This window comes from Equus caballus, chromosome 17 (assembly GCF_041296265.1).
Source record: "Equus caballus isolate H_3958 breed thoroughbred chromosome 17, TB-T2T, whole genome shotgun sequence".
NCBI lineage: Eukaryota > Metazoa > Chordata > Mammalia > Perissodactyla > Equidae > Equus > Equus caballus.
In genome coordinates, this window is record NC_091700.1 from 86,892,757 (window position 1) to 86,909,869 (window position 17,113).

General features: G+C 41.2%; 1 protein-coding gene across 1 annotated transcript in view; it reads left to right on the forward strand.

Moving 5' to 3' along the window:
- The window catches only part of HS6ST3 (heparan sulfate 6-O-sulfotransferase 3), a 662,390-nt gene extending 645,753 nt beyond the window's left edge, over nucleotides 1–16,637 (forward strand). The window contains exon 2 of the mRNA XM_023621737.2: nucleotides 12,343–16,637. Within this exon, the coding sequence (XP_023477505.1) occupies nucleotides 12,343–13,051 (709 nt within the window). The 3' untranslated portion in view covers nucleotides 13,052–16,637. The remainder of the gene's footprint in view (nucleotides 1–12,342) is intronic.
- The last annotated feature ends 476 nt before the right edge of the window (nucleotides 16,638–17,113 follow it).

Below are 17,113 nucleotides of genomic sequence, written 5' to 3' on the forward strand. Positions count from 1 at the left end.
TTCTTCTGGGTCCCCCTTTTTAATGGTTTACAAAGAGAACATGAGCTAATGTACAAATCAGTGAAACCTCCAAACTGTAGAATGACCTGATAATTTCATGTTTTCTTTCTAACTTAACTATGTTAGAGCAACATATGACAGTGTGGGGTTGTCAAAAGATGACTACTGGGGCCAGCCCGGTGGCACAGTGGTTAAGTTCGCATGTTCCGCTTCAGCAGCCCAGGGTTCGCCGGTTCAGATCCCGGGTGCGGATATGGCACTGTTTGTCAAGCCATGCTGTTGTAGGCGTCCCACATATAAAGTAGAGGAAGATGGGCACGAATGTTAGCTCAGGGCCAGTCTTCCTCAGCAAAAAGAGGAGGATTGGCAGCAGATGTTAGCTCAGGGTTAATTTTCCTAAAAAAAACAAAAGATGACTATGCAGTCAGCTCCCTGAGGTCAGGCTGTCTTGTGTGTTATTATATCCCAAGAACCTAGCATAGTGCTTGGCCTGAAAGACATAATCAACAAATATTTTTAAATAAATAAAGAGTATAGTAGCTGAAGAAGAAGAAAAAGAGAAGTCCCAGCTGCAGTACTTCTGAGTTGTTTCACCTCAGGAACATCCTTTCCTATCTCTGAGCATCGGTTTCCTCGTCTGTAAAATTCCGCATCTGATACAATCTTTTAGTGAGGATGAAATGAAATGATGGATGAGGAAAGTGTTTTGAAAACTGTAAACATGTTATACAAACAGAAAAACACTATCAGCTGGGTTTTTTATTATTAACACAGCTTGTTCAATGTTTAAAATTTCACTGTATTTGGGTAGTTTCAGAGGCTCTGATATTCATGGAGGAAGGGAAGCTGCTGAACGGGAGGGTGTGTGCTCTTGCTGAGAATCTGCTTCGCATCAGCTACTGCTGAGCCCTTTACGTTCATTATCTTATTCAACAATTCCAACAACCCTGTGAAGGAAGCCTTTATACCCTGTCTATTTAGATGAGGAAACTAAGCCTCCCAGAGGTCATATAAGCTAACTAGGTGAAACCAGAGTGAGGTAGACCTGAAACTGAAACCCAGATCTTTCTGACTTCAAACATATTTTCTTTCCACTGCACCTTAAGTGAAGTTTCCAACATACTTGAAATTATGCGCTCTCGCTCTGTCCAAATGAATGGAGTTGGCTTGTATCTTATTGAATCTCCTCTTCCTGCATAAAGGCTTTGGAATAGCCAACTCTGGGATCCAGCAACCTCCTTTGAACACAGTTCTGAGTCTTGGTAATATTCTGTTCAAAAAAGATCTGTTTTAAAGCCAGAAAGAGAATTATAGCATTGCACGGGCTTTGGCTTTATCTGAATTCTTTTGTATCACTGTTTCTAACCATCCTTTATTGTCCTGAGATTACTACAGCTTTTGGCTCCTAGATTCCTTGGGAGTGTTAAAAACTAATGCAACTGCAGTCATTCCCCCTTGTCTCTAACACCCTTTTCTCAAGTGTAAATTTGTTACACGGTTTTATGGGTGTGCTGAGCTCAGGAAAATTGTTTCTAGGACTTCTCCTAAGCTGTAAATATCTAGAGGACCGTCTGGATCCGTACGCTCATGAGGCTGAGATGAGATAGACGCCCTCTGTCTCCCCAACCCTGCAGTGTGCTGCCTCACTCTCATCTCCTGCTGCCTACCCATGTGTCAACACAAATCCCTTAACCCTGAGATGCTCATTTTGCTTCTAGAGCTTTGAGTTCAGCAAAGCCTGGACCACTGCAGCATTCAGTCACAAACCACATCTCTAAGACAGCCTGACGCTCACAAGATGATGGAAGAGACTGTCAGAACTCTCATAGCTCTGTGAAATTACAGACATCGTCTAAAAGCCTACATAGCTCAAAGGGTTGTTTTGACGACTAAATTGCATAATACAAGTACACCATGTAGAACTGTAATGGATATAGTATGCACTCAATAAATGTCAGCCATTATTATTATTGCTGTTAATATCAATTTTTATTTCACATGAACTTTCTGCATTTTAAGTTAGCTTGCTCCTTAATTATTGCCTGGGGGATGACCTCCAAGGCACTCTTTCTTTGAGAGCTGGCCAGGGATGGAATCAGGTGGGGATCTCTCAGGCATTTTGTCAAATATGCTAAAGTGATTGTTCAGTCTGGATGGCAGAATGTAGAAAGATCCCAACACAGAGGAATTTTTTACCGAAGAACATGGCGAAATCTGGCAGAGATGATTTTTTATTTAGTTGTTGTGATGTTTTAGGAAAAGCTGTGTCAATCTGTCAGATGTAAGCCTAAATATTGAAACACGTGCCTTGCTCTTAGATTTCCTGCTTTACTTCTTTTGCTTTCCAAATTGGCTGGTGCAAAACAATTGCAATGAAGCCACCTTGTCGCCTCTACCCTTGTGATTCTCACGTTCCCTAAAAGCAGCGTCTGAGAAATTAGCTAAGAAGAGAGCACCGCTGAACACGAATGGTCTGATAAGAGGATCTGAATGTGCTATCTGGTGTTCTGCCTTGCCTGGCTGGGATTAGAGCTGCGGGTAAGGCTGAATTGGGCCTTATCTCACTCTGGGGCGGCTCCAGGCTTCAGGTGGATGCCCGCATGCATAAACCACAGCTTTGCAGAGCAAAGTGCCTTGAGACGTCCTCAGGCCCAAATCCCAGAGAGGCAGCGGAAGCAGGGCGCCTCTGAACCAAATAATCACAGAAGTCCCTGAATAATGCATGAGAGCAGGACCCTCCCTGGCATGTTGGAAACTGTCCTGGGAAGAACTGTACTCAGCAAGAGAGCAAAAACAAGCCCCTGGAACATGCATTTTCCGAAATTTATTCTTGCAGAGCCACTTGGGGGAAAGTGAAAGCAAATATGACAACCACGGAAAATCGTGGCATTTTAGTGAGTCTGAGGCTCATAGGTTTCACGTCAATATAAATCAGCAACATGACAGGATTTAAAATTTTATCTTATTGGTAAATACTACCTCTTCCTTTAGGAAATTGGGAGATGGAGTGATCATCACTGAGAAATAACCAGTAACGTCCGGAAGCCTCTTATTTCATGCTTTTGTTTGGTTGGTTCAGTATCCTGTGTGCCTTCTCATACTTAAAGTTAACTGACACCGGACATTGCAGAAAAGCTGCCTCTCAAGAGGCTGCTTCTTTGAGGACCAACTCTGAGTATAATTGGGCGAGGAACCTCCATCTTTCTGATCCAGATGTCATCTTTAATATAGCTGTAGTGCTGATGACTGGGATTTGATTCCACAAATGTTTAGTCTCTAATTATATATTCCAGCTGCTCACTAAGTACAAAATAAATCTTTTTGGAAGAGTGTTTCTCACCAACTTGTCACAAACCCCTCCCTGGCTGTTGTGGAATGTCCATCTTAGGCTCATGATCCATGATCCGGCAGGGCAATTTCCTGGTCCAGCTGGGAGGGAGCAGAGCCAGGAGCCTGTTTCACAGCCCTCCCTTGGCTTCCAGGTGACTTATCTCCTGGCGCCCGATGATGTCAGGCTTCATGAAATGGCCCTGTGCTTTCCTGTGCTGACTGTGGTAGGCTGTATTTTGGCATTTTGACAATGAAATGGGGGCAATTCTCTTGACTCAGAAATTCTACTCATAGCAATTTATTCTCTACACTAATACTGATGGCTGAGGATGTTCATCAGATTATTGTTTATAATAGCTGCCGGCCAAATAGAATCAGTTTAATTGTCCAAAACTGGGCGATGGATCACATAAATTATGGTACATCCATAGTTGGAATATTATGCTTTTATGGAAGGATATTAAATAAAATGTAAAAAATGTTTACCTTGTATTTTTAAGTTAAAATACAGGTTGAAAATAATGTAAATTATGATCTCAAATATGTAAAAGAAAGAAATATATATATTTAACTGTGGTTATATCTGAGTGAAGTAATTGTAAGTAATATTTATTTTCTTCTTTTTTACTGTTCTGCATTGCTCATATTTTCCATAATGACAATGCATTGCATTTCTAACTGGGTGCAGGGGGATCAATGATTAAAAGAAAAAAGGAAGAAAGAAAGAAAGACCAGCTACAGCCAAAGAATTCCCCCCCCTTAAAGTTGTCAGGTACACAGGTAAAGAAAAGGGATGCAGAGCCTCTGTCTTCCTGAGGGCAGTGCTGTGGGCATTCCTCTCCCCATTATTTTGCCAAATGAAAAGAGTCACGATCTCTGGGTAGTAAGTAAGATAAAAACGACTTAGCCAAAAGGCTCTGGCTGCTTTGGAAGGAGGAGGTGATGGCAGCATGGTGTGGGCTGTGTGGCTTCTGTGTGAGGTAAGATAACCACATGTCCGTGTCTCCATTTTCCCCTCACAATCGTGGACGCCCCTGGAACCAGTCGCTCTGACACACACCATTGTCGGCCTCCTAAAGTTCTTTATTATGATACTTAACAATCATAGTTCCCAATTTCCCATTTGCTTAGATCATCATTCTTAAATTCCTAATTTGTTTTCAAGGCTCAAATAAAAGGTCTTTTCATCACTGTGTCAAAGGGCAGTGTGATTGCCCAGCTCTAACTGCTGCGAGTCCCACTATCAGACACAGTATAGTACAGATAATTCTCTACTGAGATAATGAAGAATGGGCAGCCCATAATGAGTGTGCGACTCTAAAGAGAGTCAGGAAATTAATTCCACTCTGAGCATTTGGAAAATGACTCCAGCACACAGTACAGCAGGGCGGAGGGGGAGCTAAGTTTCACGTTTTGAAAATGCACACATCAGCTTATAAACGTTTAAGATGTACCAGGTGTCTGTGCATATTCCACGGTGAGGACCAAAGATCTCCTTCAGGTGCCCTCAAGTCCACCTTACAATTGCTCAGGGGGTTCTTTGTGAGACACTGAGCTTTGGCAAAACTTGATTATGTAGGGACAACTCATTTCAAAGTCTGTAGGGCAAGAGGAAGGAGGAGAAATTGATTATTTCCCATATATTTCACAAGGTCTAGGCTAAGGGAAACCGTTTGCCTGGGCCACTTCTGTTGGTTGAAGCACCAACAAGTTGTTTTCCGTGGGCATCACCATCAGAATCCCTGAAACAGTGGCTGATAAAATTTATATATTCATTCATTCCACAAACATTGAACAACTGAACATCCATGATGCATAAGGTCATGTATCATATGCTCTGGAGGATGAAAGATGAATAAAGCATAAAGCCTGTTTGAGGGATAAGGCAATCACTGGTCACCGGAATGAAGACAAAGCAGGAAAGGCACAGGTTTCAGGGGGCAGAAATCCCTCCCTTGGAGGACATCACAGAAGGATGGCTGGAATTGCTTCTACTTGAACTGGTTTTTCTGAATGCATAGAATTGTGGAGCGTGATTTTAATTTTGTTGCTTGATTTTACAAGGCTTAAGCTAATGTGAGAAGGAATATATTTGTTAAACCTCCCCTGTGAACTTAGCCTTTTGTAGATTCTTTCAGATGTGTTTTTGTTCGCTAGGCAAGTCAGAAGAGTGAATTCACTCATAAAAGTGAATATTTTTTAACCACCACAGGCGGAATGATTCCAGAGACTTATTACACTATTCATTGCACCATTTTGATGAGTGTACTAGGTCTGCCTCTTTTCCACGGCAGGATAGAAAGGAAGGATTAGATAGAGGGGAAGAAGGAAATACGGAGGAGGAAAACGTAGTTTAAAAGAAGCTGACAGTGAGAAAGGGGGAGGGAGCGATGACAGAAGGGCGTGTGAGATTCCTTGTTTCTTCTTATCAATGTGCATGGGTCTTTCCTGCGGGTCTCTCACCATGGCTGCCAAATGTCTCTCCTGGTCTCAGCCTACTTTTGTCTTTCCTAAACACTGTTGTCAAATGAATCTTTCTAAATGAACACTTTTCCTCTTTTAGCAATTCACAGTTGCATTCAGAGCCCATGATAATTTGGCCTCAGTATCCTGTTCCAGTTTATGCCCTCCTTTCATTCATTCATTTGTTAAACAAACGTTTAGTGAAGTGCACAACATGAACTTCCTGATCTAATTAGGCCACTCTGCTCTCTGTACATTCTTAAATATTCTCTGAAATATTCCTTGTCCACCCCTTACCTCATAACTTGCTCATCAATACCTTTTTCTAATCTACCACCTGCACACCCAGGCTACTTGAGGGCATTTTATTCTTTTTTTCTGTTCTCCACATTTCCTAGAGCAGCTCCTTACACATATCAAACCCTCCATAAGCATGTGTTAGTGAAGTGACTTGCTAAATAAAGAAATGAGCAATTATACAATAAACTATTTAGTGAAAGACAGATTCTTGAAGCAGTAGGGAAGAAAACTAGTAAGTTTAACATTAAAAAAAAACCTTATTTCTTCTAGTTACCTGTTGTATGAAATATTTTGCTTTTTATCCAAAGTCTGTATTGATTGTGTCTCTCTGCATATGAATCATCACAATCAAATGATAGATGTATTAGAAGATTATATATCTTTTTACTCTTTTCACGCATTTCGGACATTCAAAAATAATATCAGATTGGTTTTTTTTAGGAGAGAAAAGAAAGGCATGTTTATCAAAAGCAAGATTAAGCTTAGTCATGGAAATACACTTATCTCATGTGACAATCGTTTCTTTCACATAGCATCATTTATTGAATATCTGCTGTGAGCAGGACTTTTTGTCAGGTGCTGTGGGACATGAGGCCTGAGGTCCAGTTATCAAAAAGGGACTTAAAGAGTAGATGCGACCACGACTTTCACATGCAAGTCAAAAGTGTAGTAAGCGAGGCAGGAAACTCTAGAGGCTGGAAAAGTCAGGGAAGATGGATATGAGGCTTGAGTTGGGCCAGGAAGGATGATGAGCAGGATGCAAATGAGCAAAGGAAAAAGCAGAGACTGAAGGAAGGCAGTAATGCCCTTGTGCTGTAGTCAGAATTTTTTAATATGATTACCTTACAGCAGAGCAAGACACTAAAGTGGTTCTAAAGCAGGCACGGAAAAGTGAGTTCTGTGTCTTTGAACATGAGTGAGCTGCGATGGCCCATATGATAATTATCATGTAAAATGATTGTTGAACTAAGCAAGGCACCCTGTTCGCTAATCTTCCTGAGTACACAGGTATTTGCCATCATTACCCTGGGACCACAAGAATGAAGATTCTAAAGAACTGCGATTGCTTTACAGACATTCTTAAATGAATTCACTCAAACCCTCAATGAAGTAGGTAGCAAATGGAAGACTTGCTGACAGGCTGCTGTCACTGAGACAAAGTTATCTGTCTTAGCGATTCTTCTGGTCCAGGGAGACTGGCAGAACTTTCCCGTAAGTTGGTGGTTAGCATTTCTTTGACTTTACCAAAATCATTCGGTACCTGAGATCTCTTGAGGACAATGTCTTAGTAATCTCTGAGTCCCCACTGCCTAGCCCCAGTGCTTGGCAAATACGGATGGTCAAGGGGGACTCAATTATTGCTTGAATGGATAGATGAGGGGGGAAAATAATAGTTTACTTATTTTTATTTCCAAAATCTGGGGAGAGTTTTGGTTAACTGCAAGGACAAATAGACGACCAGATGATACTGTCTAGGCTTAGAAGATTGAGTTAAAAGGAACAGAAGGAGTTCATGAAGTTCTCTGCCTTGTGGCCACAACAGGCTCTGCTGAGAGCTGCTTGTCCTTCTTTTCTATTCCTTGTTTTACACTCCATTGTGCTATTGAACAAGGAAGGCCGAAAAAGCAAAGTTGCAGATTTCAGTAGTACTAAAACCTTCAAGTATTTCCCTTAGAAACTGAATTGGGAGTTATGGGAGCAGAAGAAAATGAGTTTCTGTTGTTTTGGAGTGGGTAGGAGATTCATGAAACTGGAGCAAAGCTTGTAAACAGTGAAGATTGGGTGTGAGGCCTGGAGGTAAATATCATTTCATCAACGATTTTTTCAGTTTTCTTTCTGAAAGTAGAGAAGCAAATGAAAATAGAGAAAAAAATAGAGATGAGAAAAAATGATTTAATTAATCAAATTTTGAGTGTTTTTTTCCCTTCAATAGTTGGGTCTTCTTCAACCCTATTATTTTCTTTTTACTATTTTTCTAATTTTCTATTTTGAATGCTTTGCAGGATTGAAACAAACATACGTGAGAATATGCCTGACTAAAGCAATACCCAAACGCTGCTAGTCACTCGGTTCCAGAACCACAAGAAAGGACAACTTTGTACTTCGTCAACATAAATGTTCCACCAGTACCTTTTTATGTCTTAATGTCAGAGTTTTAGTTACAAATTGACCTCTTACCTATTTGGCTAGGAGAGCTTGCAGACTTTTGAGACTTATTTTATTCATGTAAATGTTACCCTTCAATTTGTTTAGTCATTGTTAAATGCAATGTTAAATTGAATAAAGTTAAATTTGAAACCAAGACCATTCTAAGCCAGGCTAGTTTCAGTCAGCTTTGAGACCATGTGGATTTCTAATGGAACAAAGGCACTGGGAACTCTGTGGCCAGTTTTCCCAAGTAAGACAAAAGCCTCTCAGATTCCAGGAGCAGGTTCCAGTTAACCTTTATGTCACAAACCATGGTAATTCCCAACCCTAAAATCCTCCAACTCTTATGATTATTTTAAAAATATGGATCATGTCTAAATATGAGACACATAAATGGGATTGAGTCTTACCAATTGATAATCATTCATATTTTCTACTTAAATATTTTTGTGTGTTTTCTGTTTTGTCCAATTAACGGGGAAATTATACATTTTCCATTTGTGGTCTTATTTGACCCAATGCAAAGATTTCTCTGATTTAAATTCTTCTGTCCTGGTGTGTTTGGTATCCTTAACCCACCTGACATATCATTGTCATTATTATTGTTTCTCTATTTATTACGCAATTGTTTTGTGAAATAAAACTCAGTCTCTGCTTGTAGAATTGAAATGTGAAGAAGTTCCAACATAGGACTCAAGTAGGGTTAATGACAGCATGTTATATAATTTTCAACTATAGTAACATCCACTCTGAGCAAAACTTTATCATCACCGTTTCCTTGTAGAGCCCAGAAGCTGTGTCAGTCATTTTCTGCTTTCCCTACTGACCTTTTGGGAAATTTTCTCCCACTGATGGAATTGTCATTCTGTCACAGTGAAAGACAACAGAATAATGTAAAATGGTGGTTGGCAAGCAAGGAATCAGGCTGGCCTGTCTGTGGCAATTTCAATAAAGTCCTCCTCCTGATTTAAAGAGAAGCAAGTGTTACTTAAGATTTTGAAGTTTCTGTAACACATTTCATAACTGTCTGGCTAAACATTAAATATAACTGAATACAGTAAATGTATAGTTTTAAATATTATAGTTCATCAATTCATTTTAAAAAGCAGCATAAAAACACTGCACCCTTAAATTCCTTATTTTTTTCATTGCTTTTACAAGGTATGCATTTTTAAAAATCTAGTTTAGGTTGGCCAAGTAGGCAAGTACTACTAGATTGAGTTTTTCCCATGGAATAAGAGGTTTTTTTCTTCATAATATAGTGACTGAGTACTTCTTGAAGTAAGCCAAACCTGGGTTAAATTCAAGTTCTGTAACTTACTATCAGTATGATCTTTGGCAGCTTATTTTCATCTCTCAAAATCTTAAGTTTATTCAACACGTAGTGAAAAAAAGAAATAATGATGTTCACTTACCTCATGGGATTCTTAAAATCGGCTATGCGCTTAGCATCGAGCCTGACATACAGTAAGCTTGTAACATCATTGATCTTGGGGTCTGGTCAACAGGGAAGGCATTTAGCATGCAAGTGTTTAGGTGAGTTTATCTACATAAAAATGTTATCATTGAAATTTAAAACAAAGTTAGAAAACTTTTGCCCCCAAATCTTGAAAAACATATTTTTTCTTAAATGGTATAGGCAGCAATCAGTTAGACTTGAATGAATGAAGCATCTCCATTAAAGATAAAATAAACCTTCATTAATTAGTTTTTTTTTTTTTTGTATATTTATTCAGCTCCTCTATAGGCCAGATTCTCTTCCTTGGGAATTGGGAATGTGTTCTTTTCCATTGACTCAACTTCTCTGTTGAGCTTCTCATCACCTCCATTGACACTTACTTCCCACACACACTCAAAATGTGACATAGTCTTCTTTTCCCTCTTCTCTCTCATTGTTCCTTTCAAAGCAATAATAAAATTTCCCCTGAAGCTGATTTTTGAAGTGTGGTGACAAATTGGCTCTCTTCAAACTTAGAACGTATTCTGATGTGATAGCCTCTGTCTTAAACAAGCAGTGGAGAGGAGTGCTCTGAGAATAAAGGTGGCGACTTTCCAATTCCTCCAGGTTTTTTGGTCAGTTTTTCCATGCAGAGTTAAAATGCTCTTTGATTTAAACATAGAATGAGACACATCACCATTTATGTTTAACCGCAAATGTATGCCCTAATAGCATATAGGTGATTCAGGTGAGTAATACCTACAAGGCTCCCTTCGTTAAAACAGATATTTGACAAAATATGACATGATGCAGTGATAAGAAAAATTCATTCCTCAACAGATTATTTCTCTCTCTCTCTCTAATCATCCATCCATCCATCCATTCATCTATCCATCTATCCTCATGTGTGTGTATTTATTTTAGTGGTCAAGTTTCTTTGAAGAGCAGACACTAAGCTGAATCAAGCAAAAATGACCTAGCTTTGCCCCAGCCCTCTAGATGCCAGGTTAAGGGCAGGCACTTTGGACAAAAGTACTTCTCACCTTGTATAATTGGGTCATGTTCAGGCCTACCTGGCAGAGCCCCTGTCCAACCCAGCACCAGCCTTGGCTCTAGAGTTCTCAGCAGCACTTTAGTCATTTGTACAGGTGTCAGGGAAGCCTGGTGTTCTTTTCAGAACTTTTGAGGACCATATTTGTTAGCCTAGGGGAACTCTTGAGTTCATTTATACTGACCTTATATTTCTGGAGCTGGCCCCTCAATGAACCAAGGACTGAACTAGGATTAAACTGGGATCAAATTGGCTCCCATGGAAGGAGAAAAGGACAAAGTAGGCTCTTGGAACTGAAGACAGCTTGGAGGCCTCTTGTCCAACCTGTTCCTCAGTAGGGTCCTTTCTGTGGCTTCTGTGACAAAAGGATTTCCAGGCCCTGCTTGAACACTCCTGCTGACAGAAGTGGGGTGGACAGCCCATTCCATTGGTAAGATGCTCAAATGATGAGGGGTTTTCTTATTTTTGAATCGATATTTGCTTTCTTCTAATGCTTACTGTTGTGTCTTTATCTGTCCACTTTTCCAGCTCTCTTCTTGTTTTCTTTTGCCCTTTTAAGCCAGGCGTACCCCAATCTCTTCCTGATCATTAAAATATTTTTCTTCTCAACTTTCCAACAACATGTCATTAGATAAGACCTGTAAAAATAATAATTAAAGCACCTGACACTTAATAGGCACTCAATAAATATTAGTTACATTTTTGTTTTTAAAATACCACTATGGTGCACAGGAAAGCACAGGGATTCTGAAACCAAATAGGCCTAGATTTGAATGTAGTGCAAGTATTAACTTGCTCTAGGATCTTGGGCTATATATTTCACCTTTCTAAGTCTCTGTGTTCTCAGCTTTTTTGAAAAAAAGTAATAAAACCCACTTTATAAAGTCATGTTGAGGACCATCTGTGCTAGTATCCATAAAGCACTTAGCACAGTTCCTAGCACATAGTAGGTGCTCAGCGAATGTTGGTTTAGTTTCCACATACAACATATCCTTCCCTAACCCCACCTACCTCATAATCCAGAATAGCATATGTGTGTGTGTGTGTGTGTGTATATGTATATATATATATATATATATATATATATAATAAAGAGAAAAGATTAAGGGGCATTGGCTTCCAGCTTTGCCCTTTCTAGTCCCACGACTGTGGGTAAATCACTTTACCTCCTTGCATGTTTCCTTATCAAATAGTCCCATGTCTGCTACAAAAGTTTGTTGTAAGAATCAAATAAAACATCAGATGTGTAATAACTTTCAAAAATCATGGTGTATTCTCTTAATATAAGGTATTGTTATTGCCGATAGTAATTTAATCAGTGAATAACTGCTGAGTGAAAGAATGATCCGATCCCACCACAGCGTCCCTACCCACCCTGGTGTGGGGATGAAAAGCCCAGCAAACTTGGTATAGCAAACTGGTCCACGAGTGTTTATGGAAACACGTACGTGTGGGAACGTTTGTCTGATGGGTGAAAATCCAGGCAAATGCTCTAACATGAACATCTGGCAGAAGAGCTCATTCACTCAGTGCTGATATAAACACCACAGAGGTCCAGAATCCTAGAGTTATAGCTGTCAACAATTGACACTCTTCCTCTAATTTCTTCCAGGAATTTCTATTACATCACAATGTTGCGGGATCCAGTGTCGCGTTACCTGAGCGAGTGGAAACACGTCCAGAGAGGGGCCACATGGAAAACTTCCCTCCACATGTGTGATGGGAGAAGTCCCACCCCCGATGAACTGCCTACCTGCTACCCTGGGGACGACTGGTCTGGGGTCAGCTTGCGGGAGTTCATGGACTGCAGCTACAACCTGGCCAACAACCGCCAAGTGCGCATGCTAGCTGACCTCAGCCTGGTGGGCTGCTACAACTTGACTTTCATGAACGAGAGTGAAAGAAACACCATCCTCTTGCAGAGCGCGAAAAACAACCTGAAGAACATGGCCTTCTTTGGGCTCACGGAATTCCAGAGGAAGACACAGTTTCTCTTTGAGAGGACATTCAACCTCAAGTTCATCTCCCCGTTCACGCAGTTCAACATCACACGGGCTTCCAACGTGGAGATCAACGAGGGTGCCCGCCAGCGCATAGAGGAGCTAAACTTCCTGGACATGCAGCTTTATGAGTATGCAAAAGATCTCTTCCAGCAGCGCTACCACCACACCAAGCAACTGGAGCACCAGAGGCACCGGCAAAAGAGGCGAGAGGAGCGGAGGCTGCAGCGGGAGCACAGGGGCCACCGGTGGCCCAAGGAGGATGGGAACACAGAGGGGGCAGTCACTGAGGACTACAACAGCCAGGTGGTGAGATGGTGACCCCCTGCCCTCTTCTCCCTCAGGACGGGGAGGATGAGCAGGTGCACAGGCCTTCTGTGGTGTTACCTTGGAGAACATTGGACCATTCTGAGGACATCTGGCTGTATGTTGCTTGATTTGGAAACCTGCTTCCTCTTTGTCTTCATCTTTATCCAGCCAGAGATGATCCGTCTTGTTCATTTTTTCCTGATGTTTTTAAATCTATGAGATTAAGTAGGGTAGGAATGCATCCAATCTAGGCCACTTTAGAAGGTCAGGGAGAGAGAAGCACCTAGAAGGAAACAGTCCTTGCAATCTCCTTTGCAGCAGCATAGGTTATATTTGAAGCAACTGGAACCCACAGAGGCACACATGAAAAGCCAAAGTATGGCTTGGATGTTCTGCTGAAACGGGTCTGTTTCATAATGTCTCTGTAGTGGAAATGTTGGTGTATTTAAAGAGAGAGAAAAAGAAGTCTTTTTCAGCCCTTAGATGAGGTTTTATACCAGCCCTCACTTGGCTGTTCGCTCTCATCTTTGAACTCTATTGGAATGTGCTTTCAGTCCTGAGTAGAGTAATGTGTTTTGTCATTGCAATTGTTTTTAAATGAGATTACCCTACTATTGACTATCACCAGAGACTCACATCCTTCAAAGCCCCTCATCTTAGCCCTGATCCATGCTTCCTCCTCGATCTTTCAGGGAAATGGCTAGTGGATTCAGGACAGGGGCACCTATGGCTCCTGAGAAATGAACACTGGTAGGGGCATTTAGGAGAAAATGTGCTTATTGACTAATGCTTAAGGAGATCACACTTTACCACTTTTCATTTTCAATGTAAGGAATGAATGATAAATTAAGGGGAGGATAACTATATGTCTAACATTTCCAGACCTGCTACAGAACCTTAGTTTTTTAAGGACTATTTCATAGTTTTACCTGTTTGGAGCAGTCATTTTGGGTATGGTCCTGCCAAGTTTGACATTCTGCTATCATAGAGGAAAAGACGTTTAAAAAGAATTTGACCTGAAGAATAGGAGCTTAGCTAGCATGTATACAAAACGTATTAGAGGTCGCTAAATAGATAATAACTCTACTTTAGGCCAAGAGACATGGAACTCAATTGGGTAGTCATCCTAGGAGTTTAGAAAGACTCTCCCTCCCGACATCTTGACTATCTCCAGCCTGATAACGTTTTTCTCCCTACATGAACTTTGGCTATTGTGGGACTGCGGCTATAGCGAGCAAACCAAGCTTGAGTATGTAAAACAGGACCAAAAAATGTGCTGTGTTGCCAAGTGTTTCTTATTTTCACCTTTTTGCAGTCACAGCTACAGTAACACAAAGTTTGTTGAATAATACAGGGAGACGTATGGAAACAGGAATAGAGAGCCCTAGCCTAGCATCCAGTAGGAGGATCAGAGTGGGTAGAAGTATCACAAATGCTTGATCTGATCAATCCCTTCAAGGAGCTGCAGGCAAAATGAGTGAAACCCCTAAATCAGATGGAAAAGCCTATTTCATTGATGTCCAACATGTTTGATGTTTAAGCCAGCTTTACATAAGCCACGTCTCAGCCTTTAGAATACTCTCTTTGGGGTTGAGAGTCGATCAACCCACAAGCATTCACGGAGTGCCTGCCTGCACGGAGGGGAGCCCAGTGTCTTCATCAAAGAGAGATCTGAAGAAGCGGCTTAGGTACTTCTCTCACTACCCTTGGCCTCGTCTGTGATGAGAGTGAAGGCATTATTGGGGACCTCTCTTGTGCCAGGAACTGTGGGAGGCCCTTTTCATACCTTAAATCTATTCACAACAAGGTAGATGTTATTAGTCTCAGTTTCATAGATGAGAAAATGAAACCCACAGGCAGTAGGTAGGTTCCTCTTGGATTGTAAGCTAGGTCTCACTGACTGCAAAGTGCAAGCTCTTTTTACTTCATCGTATTTCCCATATGGGATCAAAACTTCTTGCCAATCATGCACGAAGCCAGCTGTTATTGTCCAGAAGGGTTTATCTCCAACCCATCTGAGTGGAACAAGTGTGAAAGCACCAAGCCAGCAGTGACCCAGAGCCATGCTGCCTTGGGCAAATCCAGCCCTTTCCATGTCACTGACCCAACAATGAGCTGAGAGATTGATGACTTTTTAGGCAATTGTACTTCTTGAGCCACATATGAGGGTGAGTTAAAGGGCCAAGTAAATATTTCTTGTTGGTTGGTAGAGATTAAGCTCACAAAATATTAGTGTTTCCCTCTCTGATGATTTGTTCCTAAGGTGGGGGGAAGGAGAATTACAGCTGAGATTAGTAAGCAGCTCGCTCTCTATCTTCACATTTCTGTTAGGATCTAATGTTCTGCATAGAATGGCAGGGCTGCAAATTATCCTCCTGCCTGCCACTGTGACACACACACACACACACACACACATACTATAACAATCCAGTGTTTTGTCATGTGGAAAATCAAAACAAGTTAGCAAGCATTCGGATTGTTTCTTTTAAACTCACTTTAAATTTTGGCAGGGAATTCATGCATAGCTGAGACTTGGAGACAGGCTCAGCTAGCTTCACACTGTTCCTCAGGCACTTCGGGACTTATAGCAAAAGGCTTTCCACAGCCTTGCCGCTGAAGGCACCATGTATGGTACTCCACTTGAGACCAGATATCAGGATGTTCAGGGGAGAAACTATCTCTTTGTGTTGGCCTGAGGCCAGTGCTGAGCAAATTAAAAAGGCCTACACGGGCTTCCTCCCTCATATCATTTCATTCTAAAGCAGCACGCTTGTCATATCCCTGGGGTCCCATGTTGATAGAAATGAAAAGGTAGGGACGCTGTTTGTTCTCCGAAAATTGACTGCACACCAACATGCTGAGTGAAGCTTGGGGAAGGGAGACCAACAGAAGTCATCTGGACCTAAGGATCTTTGGGAAGTCAGCAGTCTTAAGATCCCAAACCAAATCAATTTCAGATACATTAGTGTTAAAAGCCCAAGAAGAGGCAACAAAAGAAAAAAAAAAATTCCCTAGGGAATTCCACATCCTATTGGCTCCTAGGTCTCCCAGTAGACATTCTTTCCCCTCTCTTGGCAATGGCAGCTCCAATAACCAGATTGGGATGAGATGTCCTTGCGTGTGTGTATACATATATTTAAATTATTTTTAAGGACTAAGATACTTGCTGTCTATTCTGTCTCCTACTAGTTTTCTGGCAGCCTACTCTTGGTAACGAGAGAAAAACTTGCCCTGAGAATTATTTGGATATTCTCTCTAATAATTGATAACATTAGCAATCAGTGTTAGGCAATGGTTAGGGATATCATGTGTGTTATTTAAAAATTATAAAAATGTCTGTCTTACCTAAAGGAGATAACTTTGTCATAAATAGTTTGATCAAAGGTTTGAGGGTCCAGCCCCGTGGCTGAGTGGTTAAGTTTGTGTGCTCCACTTTGGCGGCCCAGGGTTTCGCCGGTTCGGATCCTGGGTGCGGACATGGCACTGCTTGTTAGGCCACGTTGAGGTGGCGTCCCACATGCCACAACTGGAAGGACCCACAACTAGAATATACAGCTATGTACTTGGGGGATTTGGGGAGAAAAAGCAGAAAATAAAAGGAGATTGGCAACAGTTAGTTGTTAGCTCAGGTGCCAATCTTTAAAAAAAAAAAAAAAAAGGTTTGAAATAGGAGGACTTGTTCAAAAGTCTGAATAGAGATAGTATTAATATGGAGAAGAAAGTCTACTAGATAGACCTAGCCAGGAGGTGAGCATAGATCATTAAAAAATAAATATCCGTCTGCTGGACAGGATTCCCATTTGGCTGCTTTAACAGAGAAACTCAAAATAACAGTGACTTCATTAAGGTTCAAGCTATTGCTCTCTTGCTTAAGAGACAAACTGGTTTGATAACTCTAGTATGTGACATTGTCAGAAACCCAGGCCCTCTTTTGTTGCTCTTTTATCCTACCGTGCAACTTTCCATCTCATGGTCCAAGATGAGTGCTGCAGCTCCTGCCATCTCATTTACATTTAAGACAGCAGATGGGAAATGGTGGGAAGTTGCACATATCACTTCTAGTCACATCTTATG